At 43.2% G+C, this 23,075-nt stretch overlaps 1 protein-coding gene across 4 annotated transcripts in view; it reads right to left on the reverse strand.

Annotated features, from left to right (window-relative positions):
• rgs12b (regulator of G protein signaling 12b) overlaps positions 1-23,075 on the reverse strand; it is a 268,107-nt gene that overhangs the window by 121,427 nt on the left and 123,605 nt on the right. For all 4 annotated transcript variants that reach the window (XR_011358479.1, XM_069941849.1, XM_069941829.1 and 1 more), the window contains exon 4: positions 22,015-22,036. Coding sequence is in view for 3 of the 4 variants with exons in the window: in XM_069941849.1 (XP_069797950.1) it covers positions 22,015-22,036 (22 nt within the window). In the remaining variant the exon portion in view is untranslated. The remainder of the gene's footprint in view (positions 1-22,014; positions 22,037-23,075) is intronic.

Here is a 23,075-nt window from a genome sequence, read left to right on the forward strand (position 1 = left end):
GTCAGCTGTAAGAATTCAATTTCTTTCTTTCAATTCCTTTATCCTGTTCCTAGGTTAAAGTCTTCCATGTAAGATCATTAGGGATGCTCTCCTTCTTCAAAAAAAAACATGGCTTCCTCTCTACTATCACCATCTCAGCCCTCACCCGTATATCTCCAATGCCCACACATCTGTCCTGGCCCACTCTGGCCAACAAGGACAGGATTCCCCTTGTTCTCACCTACCACCCCACAAGCCTCTGCATCCAAAATATCATCCTCCACCATTTCTGCCACCTATCACGTGATCCCACCACCTTCTGCATGATCTGCTACCTCCGAGACTCCATCATCCATTCCTACCTTCCCACCAATCTTCCCCTTGGCACCTACCCCTGTGACCACAAGAAATGCTACATTTGCCACCATTTGGGGCCCTGAACAATCTTTCCAAGTGAAGCAATACTTCACCTGTCGTGGCAATCTACTGCTCCTGTTGTGGTCGCCTCTATGGAGAAACTGGTTGCTGACTGGGAAATTGTTTTGTTGAGCACCTTTATTCTGTCTGCTGCAATAACGGAGATCTCCCAGTGGCAACCCATTTCAATTACACACCCCATTTCCATGCCAACATGTCTGTCTATGGTCTCTTGCAATGCCAGAATGAGATCATCCATAAATTGGAGGAGCAACATCTCATATTCCATCTGGGCACCCTCCACCCAAAATTGATGGTATGCGAAATTGGTGTGACACAAATTTGATGTGACAAAAAACGGATGCACTGCAAAATTCATGAAACACAAATTTTGAGGCGACAGAAAAATGATGTCAGAAAAAGGATTGATGCGATGCAATATTGATGCGAGTCAAAATTTAACGGGATGCAAAATTTAAGCAACAAAAAATGAATGCGACACAAATTTTATGCGATGTGAAATTTTGACTTTTCCAGTTTCCATTAACAGCCCCCTCCCTATCGCTCCACTTTCCTATCCCTATATCTCCTAGGTTTCTTTTCCCCCAGCTCTGTATTCTCTCACCCCCTCCCTGATCAATTCTGTCCTCCTGTCCCTGTCCATTTATCAGCCTTTGCCCTATTGGCCTGTGCTCCTCTCCCAGCTTTTTTATTCAGGTGTCTGTCTGCTTTTTGTTCATACCTTGAAGGAAGGCTCAGGAATTCATATGGACGCAACTCCAGCATTTTTCTATTTTTACTACAATCACAGCGTCTGCAGACTTTCTTGTTTCACTCATGTCAACTGATTTTCCTTTTCATTCTAATCCTATACTCTAAATGGCTGTATGTAATGTCAGAGATAATTTGTTGGTCTGGTTGCTGAATTCTTCTAACTTCACTGGGTCTTTTCTGACAAATAAACAAACTAAAAAACAAACTTAAAACTTAACATTAGAATTTAATGCACCCTATACACGATGTATACATGTTAAACATGGCCATAGATAAATAGAGCAGGTAGCTTAGCTGTTGTCTCACAGCTCCAATGACTTGGATTTAATTGTGATCTCAGGTGCTGTCTGTGTGGAGTTTGCACATTCTCTCTCTTACTGCATGAATTTCCATCCAGTGCTCTGTTTTCCTCCCTGTTCCCAAGATGTTCTGCTAAATTAATTCACCACTTTAAGTTGCCCCAGGTGACAGGAGAATCACATTGAGAGAATGGGGCTGTGAATAATGGGCCAGATGCCCTGCTCCTGTACTGTTAAGAAATATGAGAAATAAATCGTGAAGAAACTCAAGCTCAAAACTCCATTGAAGAATGTCACAATCATTTTTAAAATTATTTTTGAGGATGATTTGGTTAAATATATTTTTTATAAACAAGATCTAGGAGAGGCTAACTTGCCAAAACAGTCCTTATTATAATGTGAGATGGGAACATATTTCTTCAGGCACCTTACAATTCATCAAACCTGTCTGATTGTGATGTTGCACCTTGTTACTGGAGACCTGTGTATTCATGGTGTGGATTTTGAAAGAAGCTCTTTAAAATTCAGAGTACAGACATCAAAGCAGCAGACAAGAGCAGATACAAGATTTTTTTCCCCCTCAGAAAAGCACCTCCTGAAGTTAATCCATGCATTTGTGTTTGAATTCCCAAACTTCATATTGAGGAGTAGAGATAAAGCTGTGTGAGACTGATTTTAAAGTGATTTGGTTGTTGGACATCAGCTCAGATGAGATTGGCAGAGCAAAACTTGGTAAATTAACAGTACACACACACACAGAAATGGATAAGCATGGGATTGTTTGTTGCAAGAATACACATATGCTCATGTACAGATGGGCTCAGGTATAACCACCTTTAATCAGTTTTCTCCTCACCCCATCCACTTAGCCCACCCTCTCAGTGATCTCTCTCACCCTTGATCCTTCCTGTCTCTGTATCTCCTTTCTTTGTGTCCCCATCCCCTTTCACCTTCCCTGAACATCGCTTCCAATCCTCACTCCTCTCGGCATTCTCTTGCACCCTGCCTGACTGCAACCCTTCACCTCTCTTTCCTCCAACCTCCCCTTCACCCACATCCACAGTCCAATATCCACTCCACCCTTGCAATCCATTTCTTTCCACAAATAACATAACATATAACATAACAATTACAGCACGGAAACAGGCCATTAGGCCCTTCTAGTCCGCACCGAACCAAACACCCCTTTCTAGTCCCACCTCCCTGCACAATGCCCATAACCCTCCATCTTCTTCTCATCCATATACCTGTCCAACCTTTTCTTAAATAATACAATTGACTCCGCCGCCACTATTTCTCCCGGAAGCTCATTCCACACGGCTACCACTCTCTGAGTCAAGAAGTTCCCCCTCATGTTATCTCTAAACCTCTGCCCCTTAATTCTTAACTCATGTCCTCTTGTTTTAATCTTTCCTCCTCTTGACGGAAATAGTCTATCCACATCCACTCTGTCTATCCCTTTCATAATCTTAAATACTTCTATCAAATCCCCTCTCAACCTTCTACGCTCCAAAGAATAAAGACCTAATCTGTCCAATCTCTCCCTATACTCTGTCTAACCTGCTGAGCTCCTCCAGCAACTTGATTTGTGCAGTGTCTTGTGTGTTCATGCTGTTAAGTAGTTGCAGAATTCTCTTCTGATCGGAACTACATTAGGTGATTAATATTTTCCCTCAAGAGATGTAAAGAAAAGAGCATTTGCTACAACACTGCAGTGGATTGATTCTATAAGTTCTGGATGAAAAATTGCAAGATATATTAATTCAATGTTTATCTCACCTTAAAACATATTTTTGGGTCATTCAAGAGAATGAAAGTAACACTAGGTACAGGTGTATGTACAATTCCCTTGCTTGCTGGAAACTATAGATTTCTTGCTCAATCCAGAGCTTTCAATCTCTCTTGCAAAACTTGCATGTAGCATGTGAACTTTGACAATGAATACTACAACCCCACCCCCACCTTCTCTCCGACTGAAAACTAATGTATTTTTTTCTCTCTTCCCTAGTTCTGACAAAAGGTACCAGATCCAAGATGTTAACTGTTTCTCCTTGCACAGGTGCTGCCTGATCTGCTGAGTGTTTATTTCATCTTCTGTACTTATAATGTAATCAGGATGTCTGATATCAGAAACTAGTGTGTGTTGGGATCCATACAACATCTACACTTGGTACTTGGGGATTTGTTAACTTCTGAACAATTTGTTTATTCTGCTGTTGGACAACAAGTGACCCATCATGGACACACATCTCCTCACTTGTCAGGAAGGTGCAACAGTGGCTGCACTTTCTGAGATGACTGAAGGGGGAAGGAAGGTGACTGGCCACCATCATGTTAACCTTCTGTAGGAGTTCTATTGAGAGCATCCTAGCTGCATCACAATGTGATACAGTTGTTGAAGAGAATGAGATGGGAGGTCAAACCACAGGACCATAAAAAATGATAAAAAGGTTCAAATATTTACTAAACAAAATAGTATGTATTTATTTATTTTTATATGTGTATATTTGTACCGTGTATGTATTGTTTGTCTGTATGTGTCTTGCGTCTGGTGTATGCCTCGATGTTTTGTACCGAGGATGGGAAAATGCTGTTTCGTCAGGTTGCATCTTTGCCTTAAATGTATCCATGTGAGCCAAGTCACCACTGCAATTTCCAAGCTGCTGTAAACAGTGGGAAAGGATCAAACAGTATTCAGCACTCTTTCATTAATATTATAAACACCGCCATCGGCCGACTTGGAAACCTTACATTTCATTCCCTTTCTTTATCAGGCCAAAAATTGCTTGAAGCAGAATTTTACCAATGTTGAATTCAAATAGTTATGAGCATTTCTCAGGCAGAGGTGCAGTGAATGCACAGAATATAAAATTCTGCTTACCTGACTGAACCTGGTAGGATCCAGTGTGGTGTTGCCTGACCAAATATTTTAAATGTTTCACTGGAAACCAACCCACAGAACCCATGCCAGTCTCAACTGCACTTTCCCAGCAATAACCAGAAGCTCACCAATGTCAGCCTCTGTGACATTTTGAGCAGATTTCCTCAATTTTATATCAAGAAAATGCAACTCATTCTATGTAAACAGACAACAGAACAGTTGAGTTTTTTCTCTGCTTGATTCGAACAATTCTCTACCTCAAGTCTACAAGCACAGGAAACAGATAGAATGTCAAAGACAAAGCTTTAAGAATGCCAACTAAATTATTTAGGAGGAGTTATTCCCAGTGTTACCAAGGAAACACAAATTATTGATGAACATGGAGAAAAAAAAATCACGTGATACAGCAATTATTAAAACTATGGAGAAGTATTCCAGGTATAAGAAATGTTCATACATTATTGTTGAGAATGAAAGTGCTCTGGATAACACTGTATTCCTGAAATTTGGATATAAGAAAATGGAATCTACATATTATTCATCGACAAATATTTGTTAAAACTATTAAAAATAAATTTGTGTGTCTTCTGATAACAGATCTGGGGAAAAGTCTATTATCACACATCTAGTGATCACAATTTTGGTCATTTGGTTATTTTTTTAATCCCAAAGAATGAAAATTAAAGACGTCATTGAGAGGTTCAGATTTTTCAAAGTTGATAAAAAAGATTATAATTATGCAGAATAGACATGAAATGCTACTGTCTCCTTCAGCAGTTCGTAGTTCCTCGTAAAATGTCAGACTGTGCTGGTTTGACAATAATACTCTTCTTATACTTCTTTGTCACAGTGTCGTACAAAAGACTAGTATATAAAAATAAGAGACCAAAATATGAGGAAATGTGTTAGCTTGTATTAAAAACTGGCTGTCACATCAAAACCAAGGAGTTGGGGCAAAGGGCTCCTTAATAAGCTGGAGGGAGGTAACAAGCAAAGTACTTCAGGGATCAGTTCTTGGCCCTCATTTGTTTACCATTTGGAGTCATACATTTACAGAATAGAAACTGGCCCTTTAGCCCAAACAAGTGCCTACCTAAAGCTATTTCCATTCACCTGTATTTGACCCATAGTCCATCTTAATCCTTCCTATACACAAAGCTGTCGAAATGTCTTTTACATGTTGCAATTGAACACGTTTCTTCCACTTCTGCCAGCTTGTTCCATATAGCTACCACCTTCTATATTAGTGAACTGGAGAAGGGAACAAAATGTAAGGTTTCATGCTTGTCGATGGTACAAAAGTAAGAGGAAGAACTTATCAAGATTTAGGACATTGTGATTCTGTCACATGAAATAGATAGATAAGGGACTATTTTTGCACAAATGTGAAGTAGAAATTCCATCTGGCCTGCAGAAAAAAGTATCTTGGGATGTGATGATATGTATGTACTGACAATAAATCTGATCTTTGAAGGTGACAGGGTGAAAACCTGGTAAATGGAGTTTAATCTCGGGATATATAAAGTCATGCATTTTGGTAGGAAGAATCAAAAGGTAGATTATTACTGAAAGAGTAAGACTGCAAATGAGAGAAGCTCAAGGAGATCCAGTTTTTCCTGTGTAAGAATCACAAAAAGTTGGAAGGCAAATCCAACAAGGTTAAGAAGCCGAACAGTACATTGGCCTTTATTGTGAAAAAGATCTTAATCTAAGAATAATGAGGATTCATTTCAGTTGTAGAGGGTGTTAGTGAGGCCACACCATGAGTACATTTTGATATTCTCACCAAAAAAAAGATTGGAGTAGCATTAGAGGTAGACCACAGGAGATTCACCAGGCTAATTCCTGGAATAGAAGGCTGTTCTATCATGGGAAACTACAGTTTTGGTCTGTATTCCTTGGAGTTCAGAACACACAAGATTTTAAGGGAACTTAACTTATAAAGGAATTGAGGGTTATGGGGAACTGGCACAAATGAGGAACTGGTGCCGGCATAGATCAGTCATGGTCGTGTTGAATAGCTGAGCAGGCTTGAAAGGCATGTTGGCCTACTCCTGCTCCTGTTTGTTCATCCAGTACCCAAATAACTACTTGTAAATTTTGTTTTTTTACACAAGATCTTATACTTTGGTAGCATTAAGAATTAAAACAAAACTATATAGCTTGATTATTTCTCTGCATTCAAAGGATAATGGCATCACTGGCATTTATTGCCATCTCTAAATGCTTGTGAATGTAGTGGTGATATACTTTCGTGATAATGTGACAAAGTATTGCACAACATTGGTAGGTAATGAGTTCCAGAACTTTGACCCAAAAAGGGAGAAGGAAGTTTGACATATTTTTGAATCAAAGATGGTGCTAAACGGTTGGCATAACAGTTAGCGCATCGCTTTTACAGTGCCAGCGATCTGGACCAGGATCTGAATCCTGCACTCCCTGCAAGGAGTTTGTACGTTCTCCCGATGTTTGCGTGGATTTTCCCCAGGGGCTGTGGTTTCCTACCACCATTCAAAATGTACCTGGAGTATAGATTAATTGGGTGTAAATTTGGCAGCATGGACTTGTGGGCTGAAATGGTCTGTTGCCTAAATTTGTCTAAATTTTTAATGGTGAGAGAATGAAAGAAAATCTGAGCTGATATCATTCCCATGAACTTGCTACCCTTGTCCTTCCTGATGTTGAGGTTTGGAAATAACATTCAAGTATTTCCAGGTTGCTGCAATACAAGAGTATAGAAAAGTACAACACAGAACAGAACAGACCCTTTGGCCCACCAGGTCTGTGCCTGCCATCAGGCCACTATTACTAATCCCATATGGTTATACATGCTGGGAGGTGGCGGCCCCAGTCCGGGCACAGGGAGAGCAGCAGCGGCCCCGGCCCCGGTCCGGGCGAAGGGTAGACGGCGGCGGCCCCGATCCGGGCAGGAGCAAGGGGGAGACGGCGGCCCCGGCCTTGGTCGAGTGGGGCAGGCGGAGGCCCCGATCCGGGCAGAGGGTGGGAGGCGGCGGCCCCAGTCCAGGCACAGGGTGAACTGCGGCGGCCTCGGCCCCGGTCCGGGCAGTATGGACCGACCTAGGAGGGGAGGCAGGCCCCTCCAGCCCGGGTAAGAAACCTGCATAGGAGAAGGCCACTCCGATATAAAACCTACGACCCAAGGACCTCGCTGCCACGTCCCAGCTTGCTCGGCCACGGCACACGAACCATGGGTGTAAAGGGTGGGGCCAGTACTGCGCGCACTGCACTCCACCTAAAAGCTCCTTTGCGCAGGCCCGAGAACAGGTCCACGTCCTCCCCCTCCACGTCCTCCCCCTCCACGTCCTCCCCCTCAAAAGATGCTCACAAACTCAAGCTAGCATGCTGGAACATCAGAACCATGCTAGACAAGGCTGACAGCCACCGACCTGAACGTCGGTCTGCCCTCATTGCACATGAACTCCTCAGACTTGACATCGACATAGCCGCTCTCAGTGAAGTCCGCCTGGCAGATGTAGGCAGCCTCCAAGAACGCGGCGCGGGCTACACACTCTACTGGTCTGGCAAGCCTTCGGATGAACGACGCCTATCTGGTGTAGGCTTCATGGTCAAGAGCTTCATTGCCTCCAAACTCGAAAACCTTCCGACAGGCCTCTCGGACCGAATCATGTCCATGCGACTCCCACTTCAAAACAAGCGTCACATCACCCTCATCAGTGTCTATGCTCCAACCCTCCAGGCGGAACCAGCAGAAAAGGACAAGTTCTACACCGACCTGCGCAACCTCATCCAACGTACCCCTACAGCCGACAATGTTGTCATCCTTGGCGACTTCAACGCTCGCGTCGGCAAAGACTCAGAAACCTGGCCAGGAATCCTGGGCAAGCATGGCAAGTGCAACGACAATGGGCGCCTCCTGTTGGAGCTCTGCGCAGAACAGCGGCTTGTCATTACAAACACCCTTTTTCAGCAGAGGGACAGCCTTAAGACCACCTGGATGCATCCCCGATCCAAACACTGGCACCTCCTGGACTACATCCTGGTGCGAGAAAGTGACAAACGAGATGTGCTCCACACCAGGGTCATGCCTAGCGCGGAATGCCACACTGACCACCGGCTGGTTCGCTGCAAGCTCAACCTTCACTTCAAGCCAAAGCCCAGGAACAATAAAGCCCCCAGAAAGAGGTTCAATGTTGGAAACCTGCAGTCAGACGAAGCGAGAGGAAACTTCCAGGCAAACCTCAAAGCAAAGCTCGACGATGCAACCCGCCTCACGGACCCGTCCCCTGAAACCCTCTGGGATCAGTTGAAGACTACCATACTGCAATCCACTGAAGATGTTCTGGGTTTCTCCTCCAGGAAAAACAAGGACTGGTTTGACAAAAACAGCCAGGAAATCCAGGAGCTGCTGGCAAAGAAGCGAGCTGCCCACCAGGCTCACCTTACAAAGCCGTCCTGTCCAGAGAAGAAACAAGCCTTCCGTTGCGCATGCAGCCATCTTCAGCGCAAACTCCGGGAGATCCAAAATGAGTGGTGGACTAGCCTCGCCAAACGAACCCAGCTCAGCGCGGACATTGGCGACTTCAGGGGTTTCTACGAGGCTCTAAAGGCTGTGTACGGCCCCTCACCCCAAGTCCAAAGCCCGCTGCGCAGCTCAGACGGCAAAGTCCTCCTCAGCGAAAAGATCTCCATCCTCAACCGATGGTCAGAACACTTCCAATCTCTTTTCAGTGCCAACCGCTCAGTCCAAGATTCCACCCTGCTCCAGCTCCCTCAACAGCCCCTAAGGCTAGAGCTGGATGAGGTTCCCACCCTGGATGAGACATATAAGGCAATCGAACAACTGAAAAGTGGCAAAGCAGCAGGTATGCATGGAATCCCCCCAGAATTCTGGAAGGCTGGCGGCAAAACTCTGCATGCCAAACTGCATGAGTTTTTCAAGCTTTGTTGGGACCAAGGTAAACTGCCTCAGGATCTTCGTGATGCCACCATCATCACCCTGTACAAAAACAAAGGCGAGAAATCAGACTGCTCAAACTACAGGGGAATCACGTTGCTCTCCATTGCAGGCAAAATCTTCACTAGGATTCTACTAAATAGAATAATACCTAGTGTCGCAGAGAATATTCTCCCAGAATCACAGTGCGGCTTTCGCGCAAACAGAGGAACCACTGACATGGTCTTTGCCCTCAGACAGCTCCAAGAAAAGTGCAGAGAACAAAACAAAGGACTCTACATCACCTTTGTTGACCTCACCAAAGCCTTCGACACCGTGAGCAGGAAAGGGCTTTGGCAAATACTAGAGCGCATCGGATGTCCCCCAAGTTCCTCAACATGATTATCCAACTGCACAAAAACCAACAAGGTCGGGTCAGATACAGCAATGAGCTCTCTGAACCCTTCTCCATTAACAATGGAGTGAAGCAAGGCTGTGTTCTCGCACCAACCCTCTTTTCAATCTTCTTCAGCATGATGCTGAACCAAGCCATGAAAGACCCCAACAATGAAGACGCTGTTTACATCCGGTACCGCACGGATGGCAGTCTCTTCAATCTGAGGCGCCTGCAAGCTCACACCAAGACACAAGAGAAACTTGTCCGTGAACTACTCTTTGCAGACGATGTCGCTTTAGTTGCCCATTCAGAGCCAGCTCTTCAGCGCTTGACGTCCTGCTTTGCGGAAACTGCCAAAATGTTTGGCCTGGAAGTCAGCCTGAAGAAAACTGAGGTCCTCCATCAGCCAGCTCCCCACCATGACTACCAGCCCCCCCTCATCTCCATCGGGCACACAAAACTCAAAACGGTCAACCAGTTTACCTATCTCGGCTGCACCATTTCATCAGATGCAAGGATCGACAATGAGATAGACAACAGACTCGCCAAGGCAAATAGCGCCTTTGGAAGACTACACAAAAGAGTCTGGAAAAACAACCAACTGAAAAACCTCACAAAGATAAGCGTATACAGAGCCGTTGTCATACCCACACTCCTGTTCGGCTCCGAATCATGGGTCCTCTACTGGCACCACCTACGGCTCCTAGAACGCTTCCACCAGCGTTGTCTCCGCTCCATCCTCAACATCCATTGGAGCGCTTACATCCCTAACGTCGAAGTACTTGAGATGGCAGAGGTCGACAGCATCGAGTCCACGCTGCTGAAGATCCAGCTGCGCTGGATGGGTCACATCTCCAGAATGGAGGACCATCGCCTTCCCAAGATCGTGTTATATGGCGAGCTCTCCACTGGCCACCGTGACAGAGGTGCACCAAAGAAAAGGTACAAGGACTGCCTAAAGAAATCTCTTGGTGCCTGCCACATTGACCACCGCCAGTGGGCTGATAACGCCTCAAACCGTGCATCTTGGCGCCTCACAGTTTGGCGGGCAGCAACCTCCTTTGAAGAAGACCGCAGAGCCCACCTCACTGACAAAAGGCAAAGGAGGAAAAACCCAACACCCAACCCCAACCAACCAATTTTCCCCTGCAACCGCTGCAATCGTGTCTGCCTGTCCCGCATCGGACTTGTCAGCCACAAACGAGCCTGCAGCTGACGTGGACTTTTTACCCCCTCCATAAATCTTCATCCGCGAAGCCAAGCCAAAGAAAATACATGCTGGGTATCCCTCGATTGCCTGCCTGGTCACGTGTCTGTCCGAATGCTTCTTAAATATTTCTCTTATATCTGTTCCATCACCTACACTGGCATCATGTTCCAGGCCCCTAAAACATCCTATGTTTAAAAAAAAACTTGCCTTTAAGTTTTACCCTTCTCATATTAAATCTATGCCCTCTAGAAATTAATACTTCCACCCTGCGGGGAAAAAAAGACTATGCATCACAATTTTATAATCTTCTGTCCGATCATTCCTCAGCCTCCGAAGCTCGAGAGAAAACAGGAAAAGGTATGTCGGTGAGGCCACATTTGGAATCCCATGGGCAGTTCAGGTTACAGAATTGTCAGATGTCATTAAATTGGAAAGGATGTGGAAAAGATTCAAGAGGAGGGAAAGAGCAGAAATAAGGCAATTCATCTCATCGAGTCACCTCCATCATTTAATCTATTTCCCCATTCACCCCCACTGCCTGGCCTTCTCCTCATAACCTTTGATGCTCTGGCAAATTAAGAACCTGTCAAGCTCTGCGTTCATCATACGACAACACTTTCATTCTTGGAATCATCCATGTGAACCTCCTATGAACCCTCTCCAACTTCAGCACACCCTTTCCTAAATGAGGAGCTCAAAACTGCACACAATACTCAAAGTGAGGTCTCACTAGTGTTTTATAAATCGTCAACATCACATTCCTGCCCTTGTATTCTACTCCACTTGAAATGAATGCCAGCATTGCATTTGCTTTCTTCACTACTGACTCAACATCCAAGTTGACCTTAAGGCTATCCTGCACAAGGACTCCCAAGTTCCTTTGCATCTGGGTATTTCACTTTCTCCCCTTTTTAAGAAAAGTCTTCTTATTTATTTTTTTCTGCCAAAGTACATGACTGTACACTTTCTGGCATTATACTTAATTTGCCATTTCTCTGCCCATTCTCTAAATCAGTCTGTCCTTCTGCAGCCTCCCTGTTTCCTCAATACTACCTGCTCCATCTATCTTCAGATAATCTGAAAACCTGGTCACAAAGCCATTCATTCAATAATCCACAATATACAACATGAAAAAAGTGGCCCTAATACCGACCCCTGTAAAACACCACTAGCAAATGGCAGCCAACCAGAATATGATCCATGTATTCCAACTCTCTGCTTCCGTCAATCAGCCAATGTTCTACCCACACTAATATGCTTCCTGTTATACCATAGGCTCTTAACTTGTTAAGTAGCCTCATGTGTGATACCTTGTCGAAGGCCTTCTGAAAATCCAAACATACAACATCTACTGCATCTCTCTGATCCATCCTGCCTGACACTTCTTCAAAGAATTCCAATAGGTTTGTCAAGCAAGGTATTCCATTAAAGGAAACCATAATGGATTTGGCCCATCTTGTGCCTCCAAGTACTTTTGTAACCTCATCCTTGAGTTATAAAGAGAGGCTAGATAGGCTGGGTCTCTTTTCCCTGGGTCTCTTTTCCCAGGACTGTAGGAGGCTAAGATTGAACTAAGAGAGGTACACAAAATCATGTGGGCATATATAAGACAAGATTTTTCCCCAAGATCATAGAGTCTAAAACTGGAGGCCAAAGGTAAGCAAGGAAAAGAATTAAGATACCTGAAGGACAACTTTTTTCACATAGAGGGTGGTGGGTATATGGAACGAGCTGCTAGAGGGCGTATAATTACAACATTTAACATGAACAGCTAAATGGAAAGGATTAGAAAGGTATGGGCCTAATGCAAGCAAACTAGATTAGCTTAAACAAACATTTTGGTGAACATGTACCGAGTTGGGCTGAGGAACCTGTTTCTGTGCTGAATAGCTCTATGAACCTAAAATAATCTAAATTTATCCAACCTCTCCTTGTGGCTAATAGACTCCAATCCTTACTGCTATAGATAGCACACACTGGAGTGACTGGAGCAACAACTGGTGACTTAGAGAAATGAATATTAATGGTGGTGTTCAGATTGCCATCTGTATTCATACAGGTAAGAATATTTCATCACGTCTACCATATCTTGTTTGACGGATTAAGATGTTGACCCCTCTGCCACCGAATATTAGCCATTTGAATGTGATTTGTCCAATTAAGTTTCACGGCTATGGTAACATTGGAGGCTTTGGAAATAGTTGTGCTGTTAAATTTCAAAAGCAGTTTGTTTGTTTCTCTCTTGTTAGAAATGGTCATTGTTTGGCAAACAACTTGGCAATAACATTCTTTTTCATGTTGCACATTCCCCCCTCGGAACCAGGAATGATCTACACCTGATCTGCATTCTGAGGTAGCCGAAGATTCTTATGCAGAATCCACAATTCTCCATAGCTGGGGCAGATAGTGCTTGACAAGGCAGTAGGGTGGGCTGTATGAGGGCTAGGTACTCCTACATGAATCAATGAGGATATTATATTCCACCACCCCTCCTGGCCCGAGTGAGAAATCTTTCCACCATTGCTCAAATGCTGAGCAGTTCTTTCTGCATGCAGCAAGGCCCCCAGCAAGGTTCGCTGTCTGAGGACAAGCAAATGGACCTTAATACAGGGCAATCAACAGAAATCCCCCTCTGTCCTTATAATAGAAGGAAGGTCAGTCAGAGAAGAATTTTAGAGGTTTGGACCAACATTCCTGAAAGGGGATGTTCACAAAGCCTACTCCCACAGTTGTTTAGAAACAGAAATCCTGCAAAAGATCTGCAGATCAGGCCCTAATGAGTACCCTCATTCATAATTGGATGCAGCAAAAATGAAAAGTATTTTTTAAATATATCTGCACCGATAATTATAAGATGGCTTGTCTCCATCAATAACTGTCTGCCTCACTGCATTAATATTGTCCAAAAAATTACTAAGATGAGGTCACTCGTGTTTCACTTTAAATACTTTAAGACTTGAGACACAGGCTTGGGTTAATTTAAGGTCCACAATTGCTAAAAGCACATGTTTGTCATTTTTTCTAATGGTTGCATTTTGTGGCAAAAAACAGTAATGACTGAAAAGTTAGAATTCCTGCCATTTTTTCAGATTCTTCCTGGTGAGAGAGAGTATTAACTGGGTTGAGTTTAGTGCCTAATGCATGGATTATGTTTGTTAAAAATCCTTTCAAATTGAAGTTCTGAGAAAAATGTCTCTGACAGCAGGTTCCAACTTGTCTGAATACAGGCCAAACTAAATTGGACAAAGGCATTTTTAAAATGTTTATGTGTCTTTGATCAACAGCTTCATTTTATTCTTTGAACATAATGGCTGATCTATTGCTTTAGTGGCAGAGTTTTTGCTTACTGACATCCTGACGATTTTAGTGAAGTTTGTCAAATCCAGTCAGAAATATATTTGTTCTTGCAGGGATCATGTGTTGCACCACAGATTAAAATCAGCACGAGAATCTGAACAAACTGAATTCCATGTTTAAGACTATAACATACATACATAAAATATACATATTCAGAAGTAAATATATAAAAATCATCCAAATATTTCACTGTTTGATATTTCATGAACTCAATAATTTTCAAGTGAATGAGCACATTATTTTAGGTTATTTCTGGAGGGACACCCATCACTCTCGAAAAGCATGACACCATATTTATTTGCTGATGTTTGGCTAATTCACAGCAGGACCTAACAGTACATTCTTGGAATTCTAATTTGACAAATAGTTCATCAGATGTCATTGTACGATCTTAGTCAAATCACCTGCAGGTAGAAACACAGCTGCTACACTTGGATGTGGCTTAAATCACAATTTGACAGATTACAGATCAGCAATTGCATGAAGAATTATGAATGATTCCAAAGAATTAAAAGGTACCAGTTCAAATCAGGGCAAGACATGCACAGTAAATGGAAGAGCCCCTGACAGAAGGAGTGCCACGGGTGAGGTGCCGGAGGATGGAAGATAGCTCATGTTGTTACGTTGATCAAAAATTACTCTAAAAATAATCTGTGACATTATGTGTCAGTAAGCAAGACGACTATAGTAGGTAAGTTATTGGAAGGTGTTCTAAGAGATCGGATATCTAAGTATTTGGATAAGTCAGGGACTAATTAGGGAATAGTCAACATAGGTTTGTGTGTGGTAGGTCATGGTTAATCAATCTTTTTTGTAGACATGCACCATGAAGATCAGTGGAGGCCACTGGCCTTTTTCAGGCGTCATCTGCAACCCACCCTCCCCCCCGTGAACTTAAATACAGCACGTTCAACAGGGAGCTTTACCTGACTATCAGGAACTTTTGGTATTTTCTGGAGGGCAGGCCGTTCACGGTTTTCATGGACCACAAGCCCCTTACCCATGCCTTCGCCATGGCCGGTCAGTATGCCAAAAATTCCACCTATTCTACATATCTGAGTTCACCACCGCCATCTGGCATCTCTCTGGCAAGGACAATGTAGTGGCCGACACACTCTCCCGACCCGCCATCCAGACCGGGCTGGACTACCCCTGGCTGGCGCAGTCCCAAAAAAGAGGATAAGGAAACACAGGCCTTCTGCACAGCTATCACCGGCCTCCGCTTCGAAGACTTCAGTCTGCCAGACAGCCCCAACACACTTCTATGTGATGTCTTCACTGGCACACCACTTCCGGTAGTCCCACAACAATGGAGGCACCAAGTTTTCAAGGCTGTTCACAACCTTGCACACCCATCCATAAAAACTACAACCCGTATGGTGGCGGAGAGGTTCGTGTGGCACGGCCTGAGAAAACAAGTCGCTCAGATGGTTCGCAATTGCAACCAGTGTCAAGCACCCAAAGTCCACCGTCATGTCAAAACCCCGGTCCATCAGTTTGACCAGCCAAAGAGGCTGTTCGAACAACTACATGTCAACATCGTGGGCCCTCTGCTCATCTCCTGAGACACCTGATACCTCTTCACAGTAATAGACTGCACCACAAGATGGCCAGAAGCCATTCCTTTAAAAGACCTCAACTGATTCCTGCGCCAGGGCACTGCTCACACATTGGATTGCGAAGTTTGGGGTACCAGCCCACATAACCATCGACAGAGGAGTGCAGTTTATGACAGCACTATAGATACAGCTCACAATGTTCCTGGAAATCAAGCTGCACCACACTACCGCCTATCATCCACAGTCCAACGGATTTGTCAAGCATTTCCACCACCACATGAAGTCAGCCCTCATGGCCCATTTAAATGACCCCAGTTGGGCAGATGAACTCCCCTGGGTCCTACTGGACGGCACCTAGAGGACTTACAGGCATCCTCAGCGGAATTGATGTACGGTGCCCCGCTAACCCTGCCAGGCGAATTTTACCACCGTGCCAAGACTCAGGCACTGAGGGAAAAGCATCGTTACTAGACCTATGGAACAGGTTATCCTCTTTTGCACCCCCCCCCCCACCCTCACACCATAGACGTCATCCATCCCTAAAGACTTATCAACCGCGGTCCACATTCCACCCCCATTCAACAACCTTATGGCAAAAATTCACACTGGACATTGGAGGTAGGGAGGAACTGTTCACAGCAGACAGGCTGAAACCAGAACATCTGGACCTCAATCAGCAGATCGTACCAGCACAGCCCAAGCGCTGGGGGCGACCTTCCGAAGGCATGGTGCTCAGGGACAAGGGGGGGTGGTTGTGTGGCAACGCACACCGCGACGCAGGTGAACCAGCTCCGTGTTTGTCACGGCTGCGGCAGTGGAGCAGTCGTGTCAAGATGGCGCTACCAAATTTGAAATTTTTCTTATTGAAGGTGGCGAGAAAGGATTTAATCTGAGATGTATTCTTTATTACAGGATAAAATGCTGAAGCCGGATGTTTATAAATCTAGATCAAAATGGGAAAAAGATTTGGCTGTATCTATTTCTCAGGATGATTGGATGTTTCTATGTGAGTATAGTATGACTAAAATTGTAAATGTAAGGTATCGATTGGTTCATTATAATTTTCTTTATCAATTATATTTAACTCCAGAGAAATCATGCAAATATAAGTTTATTTCTTTGGATTTATGTTTTAGATGTCATAAGGAAGTCGGCTACTTCTTACATTCTACTTAGTTATGTGAGATGGTGAAATCTTTTTGGAAAAAAATGTAAGGAACTCTTAGAAGCTATTTTTAAATGGAAGGTTCCACTTGATCCTTTAGTATTTTTGTTGGGTTATATTAAGAGATTGAGTTTGGAGTTAAAATTAAATAAATTTCAAATTGCTTTTTTGAGATTGCCTTTAGCTGTGGCTAGAAAATGTTTGGTAATTACTTGGAAAAATGAGACTAACGAGTATTCAGAGATGGCATTTGGAAATGAGATCTTATATTCCATTGAAAAGATAACAAATAATTTATGTAATAATTATTCTTTTTTTGATGAAACTTGGGAGCCTGTATTTGGATTATATGGGGATGAATTATTAATCTCCTTTCTACACATTAATAATGTTGTTCCAAACCATGGCAATTAATTGATGAGTTTTATGTTATGTGATCTCTTTCTTTCTTTCCTTTTTCTTTTTTATGGGTAGTTTAGAGGGGGGTGGGGAGGGATGGGTGGGTTTTGGTAGTGGGAGTGTTGTAGGGGGTATTATTTACAAAAATATATCATGTAAGTATTCTGTTTTTTCTCAAGCTGTATTTTTTCATTGTATGGTTTTATTAATAAATAAAATTTTCAAAAAATGGCGCTGCTGGGTTTTGCCTCCCTTGTGGTCAGAGGGGCCGCGCACACGCACACAGCTGCATTGTTACGTCACCGTTGACGAAGAGGTGGGATTTGCCGGCCACCTTATAAGGTGCAGCATGGGTTTTTCAAATTAAACCGTTGGAAGCAAAACTGACTCACAATGTGTAGTTTCGTTCTTTTGCTCCCTCTCCATAAGCTACCGCTATACCTTTACCTTTATAACGAAATGACACTGAATGAAACGACATTATTCAAGAACTTAATGTATAAGAAGGATATTAGTAAGACTGAAACAGTGCAGAGTAGATTTACATGGATGTTGCCAGGTCTTGAAGAACTAAGTTACAGGGAAAGGTTGTACAGGTTATTCCCTGGAGCGTCGAGGAATGAGGGGAGATTTGATAGAGTAAATACAAGCACGATTTTTCCACTGAAGTGAGGTGAGATGAAAACTAGAGAACATGGGTTAAGGGTGAAAGGGGAAAACTTTAACAAGAAAATTAGGGGAACTTCTTCACGCAGAGTGGTGAGAGTGTGGAATGAGCTGCCAGATGAATTAGTAAATGTAAGCTCAATTTTGATGTTTAGGAAAAGTTTGGACAGGTAAATGGATGGGAGGGGTATGGAGGGATATAGTCTGGGTGCAGGTCAGTTGGACCAAGTAGAATAATAGTTTGGCTCAGACTCAAAGGGGTGGTTTCTAAGCTTTAGTGTTTTATGGTTCTAAGGACCTAGGAGTACAGGTATATATTCTCTGAAAGTGGTGAATGATTCAAATAGACAGAGTGGTGAAGAAAATGTTTGTAATTCTTGCCTTCATTGGGCAGGGTACTGAGTACAAAAGTTGGATTTTCATGATACAGTGAGACAAGTCATTAATGAGAATACACTTGGAGTGTGCAGTTCTGGTCACCCAGGCATAGGAAGGATGTTATTAAGTTGCATAAGAGAATCACCAGGATATTACCAGGATCTGTAGGTTTGTTTATAGGGAGAGATTGAATAAGATGAGTTTTCATTCCGGTCATAGAAGGTTGAAGGGTAAACTCATAGTCAAAAAAAAACAAATGAGGAGCCTTTTTCCTCAGTAGATGATTCTCAAAGTAGAGGGCATAGGTTGAAGCTAAGAGGGCAAAGATTTAAGGAGGATCTGAGGAGCAACCTTTCTACGCAGAAGGTAGTCCATATCAGGAAGCAGCCAGAGGAATCTACAGAAGGATTGGGAACCACTGTACCTCAGTATATGTGATAATAAAACTTGAACTTGAAATGCAGGTGAATGGGACGAGCCCAGAATGTCAAATGGCTTGGGACAAAGGGCCTGTACTGTGTTGTGGCTCTAAGTTATCAATTAACAATTGTGCTACAAATATGGCAGATAATGTCATATAAAGCCAACCATAAACAATGAACAAATCCTCCACAATAAACAATGTGGTGTCACCATTTACAAGAATCAAGACTGCTTACCATACAACTTTATCAATCCTAAATAAAACTATAGAATAGTACAAAAAGTAAGAGCCATTTGACCCATTAAGCCAATACCAGTTTTAGCAGAGAGCAGTCTTGCTGCCTCTCTTCTTGGTTCTTTCATTGCATCTGATTTTTTTTCTAATTGAGAATTTGTTCAATACCGCAAATGCCGTCATATAGGACGATCCTTAAAATTCAAAAACTTCACTTTAAAATCAGGGTCATCCAATACACTGGGTCTAAAATCCGTACCTTGATGGCGAAGTCTCCACAATGCCGCCATCTTCCTGCCGGCTCCGACACAATCACACACATGCCCTGTTACTAATTTGCAAAGTCTCAGCACTCCTCCGTGCGGTCCATTCTGCCAGTCCAATTGCTGTCGGCTTTATACAGGCTTTAAACAGCCTGTTATAGGAGCCGTAAGTGATTTATTTTAAAATATCCAAATAAAATTGAAACTACATGATAATTTGTTGTTAAAATATTGTGATTTGCTTTTAACAGCATCCACTGGTCAGTGTTAAGTGCCAATTTGGGGTTATCATATACAAAGAGTATTGCTCAAAACCAACATTTTAGGTGGAAATTATGGTCATCCTCTACACCAGGGCTCAAATTCAAATTCACGGAGGGCCAAAATTAAAAACTTGGACTAAGTCGAGGGCCGAACTAAATATTTATTGAAAATTTTCAACAACATCTGCATGTTTTCTCTCTTTCAACATATGTAATGTTAAACTTTAGGATATAACTTTAGGAGGATAATGTTACAGGTCAGGAGTAGGTAGCTCAAGTTCACCCTTTGCTTGACCTGAGGGAAACCTATTTGGTCCCTGTGGAGATGTAGTCAGCATTCACAGGCTGTGTCCATTTTGGCCTGCATCACGACTCAGCATTTCCTGCTCACTCCTCAGGCTCTAGGCCTCTATTCACCCTTGACCCACCATCCCTTTACCTGACCAGTCCTTTACCCAACCTCTACTCACCCCTCACTCCACTCGCTCTGCCTCTACCCACCCCATCCTATACACGCCCCTCTACTGCCTCTCCCCTCAACCTGTTCCTCCCTCTACCCGTCTCTCACCCTCTAATCACCCCTCCCCTACTTGCCCTGCCCCTCCCCTTTTACCTCTTCCCTATCCACCCCTCCTTCTACTCATCCCTCCCTCTAACTGCCCCTCGCACCACCATAACTTCCCCTGCCCATTACTCCTCACCTACACCCTCTGCCCACCCCTGCTTACCCACCCACTCAGGCCCAGCGCGCTGCCGATCAGCCTTTGCGGACAGCCACCATCTCTCTCTTCATGTGCAGGGCCGAACCAGCCGTCCCTGGGGTCCACGCGGGTGCAAGCACTGAAGGCCGTGGCGACCGGGAGAACTGCGCTCGTGCTGTGGAAGGGCCGTCCGGTGCCAGTCGCGCGGGGCTCGCGCAGCCCGGGGGCCGTGCGCAGCATGCCATCCCCGTCGCGCCGACAGGAAATCACAGGCGCTCGCTAATCTGCCGCACCGCTCGACAGGTGGGAGAAGTGACTGGTTGTGCGGGGAGCCTTCCAAATGGCTTGCCGGCTGATGACATCGACAGACTTCTTGTTACAATTTCTTGTGTTACAATGGGGAAGGATGTGCAATGAAGGGGGAGGATGGTAGGGGTGACATTACCAAAAAACAGCATCGGCTCTCGCTGCAGGGCGGGCCACCTCTAATACATTTTTGAAATGATCTTGCAGGTCAAATATAATTATATCGCGGGCCAAATTTGGCCCGCGGGCCAAAGTTTGACATGTGTGCTCTACACGGCTCCTCCGATACAATGGTATGTACGGTAACTACTAGATGCAATTATAGAACATAGGAACTGTCCCTTTTAGTCAGTCATGTCCATGTAACCACCAAGTACAAATCTATGTTGAATCCACTTACTAGCTATTGGATCACAGCATTATATATATTGATGATTCAAATGGACATCTTGTTATTTGTTACATGTTGAGAGAGTGCCTGTCTCCACCACAAGCTCAGGCAGTGCTTTCCAGGTTTCAAGCACCCTTTGAATGACAACGTTTTTAACTGAGATCTCCTCTAAACCTTTTGCCCTAAACATATGCCCTTGAGTTTCGTAGATCTATCCTATTAAGTCCTCTCATAATTTTACCTCTATCAGATCTCCCTTCAGCATCATCCACTCCAAGGAAAACAAACTTAGCCTATCCAGTCTTTTTTCCTGAGTAAAACATTGTTTCCTAGGCAACATTCTCATCCTCTTGTTCTCTCTGGTGAAATTGTGTCCTTCCAAAAGTGTGGCTACCCAATTTGACATCGCAGTCCACTACCATAGCCTCCCTACTCTGATATTTTATGCCCCAAATACTTCTTCACCACCTTACCTACCCTCATGGATCATTAGACATGCTCCAAAGTTACTCTGTTCCTTGATATTGTGGGAACTGCACTTTTTCAAAGCAAGCAACAAATAGAAGCATATTTAAAACATCAATGTACATGCCCAAACTTCTCTCAAAATCCTGGAATTGCCACATGCTGATAATCTACTGTGCATCTAAGTTTATAAATTATAGGGTTGCACTAACATTCAATTGCTCCCTATTGAGAGTAGAATTGTACTGACTTCCACACAGATATTAAAAATGGACTAGTCTTTTATGAGATCATTATTGAACTTGAAAAAAATAAGAGGGAATATCACATTTAATCACCAAATTTGCAGGGAAATTATCATCCAATTTCATTGAAAAATAGTACATCAGCAATCATAGAATTCATGAATTGCCAAATAAGCTAAATATCCTGCAATGTTTGCCCAACATAGTACCTTTGTACAGTTTCCAAAATTGATTTAGCTAAGCAATTAAAGATTAAACAGAAACAACAAGGAAATAAAAATATATGAGCAATGTCCTTTTTACTTATATGGAAAAAGTGCACTAACCTCCATCGGAGACAGCTGCTGTCTGCAAGAAATAAGAGAGGCATGAGTGAGAAGACTTCATCATAATGATAAAATATGTTTTGTTCATAAACTAAATGTCTTTGATAAGTTTTAGCCGTTTCCGAACAGTACATTCTCTGAAATGGAAAGGAAAGACAGGCCCAAACCGAATGAGCCAAAATGCATTTTTCCCATAAGCTGTTTCCACCTCCTTCATTAACTCGTCCCAATGACACTTATGAACTGACTTAAAAATAGGATGTATGGGTGAGGCGGAATTTCTTACTGTAATAACCATAAACATTTTACATTTTGATCTTGAATAACAACCAAATTTAAAGAAAATATTTCTGACACTTTAGAATCCTGTATATTAATTTGTGTATGAGTTGACCTGCTGTTTCTCTAACGAGAAATGTTCATTTTCCATCTAATTGACTCACTTTTGAAAATCTACCTCATTGACCATAATGCACTTTGAGGGTTCCTGACAACATGAAACACAACAATAAATTTAAGTCTTTTCCTTAACTAACATTTTAAAGATTCAAGAAACAATATCAGTTTCACAATGGGAAAAAGCATTGATCACCTAACTTTAGCTTTGGTGGCACGTGAAACCCACAAGTTTAGCTGACTCCAGAGGATGGAGTCCCTCCCATCAAAAGTTGGCACAAGAATAGGATTTCCAAGCAATTATTAAAAGTAGTCAATCAACAGACCAGTTTAAACTCCATTGAAATTAATCTCTGAAGTCTTTTGTTTCAGTTTAAATGCAAACCAGTCTCCCAATGCAATGCTTGAGTACTCAAGTAAATTACACAGATGCAGTCACTCAAGTTTATTGACAAGTACATTTTGTATCTGCCTCTTTTCAAGGGGGAATTAAGGCAAAGAAATTAGCAAAGGGATGGGCAAAAAGATCAACATGCGTGACCTGCTGAGTTTCTCCAACAAGTTTATGTATTTCGTGACTCCAGCATTTGTAGACTTTCTTCTTGACCAAAACGTTTGTCCCTCTTTACTGCGTGACCTGCTAAGTATCTCCAGTCCAGTCATAT

The sequence above is a fragment of the Narcine bancroftii genome, chromosome 1 (assembly GCF_036971445.1).
Source record: "Narcine bancroftii isolate sNarBan1 chromosome 1, sNarBan1.hap1, whole genome shotgun sequence".
Taxonomy (NCBI): domain Eukaryota; kingdom Metazoa; phylum Chordata; class Chondrichthyes; order Torpediniformes; family Narcinidae; genus Narcine; species Narcine bancroftii.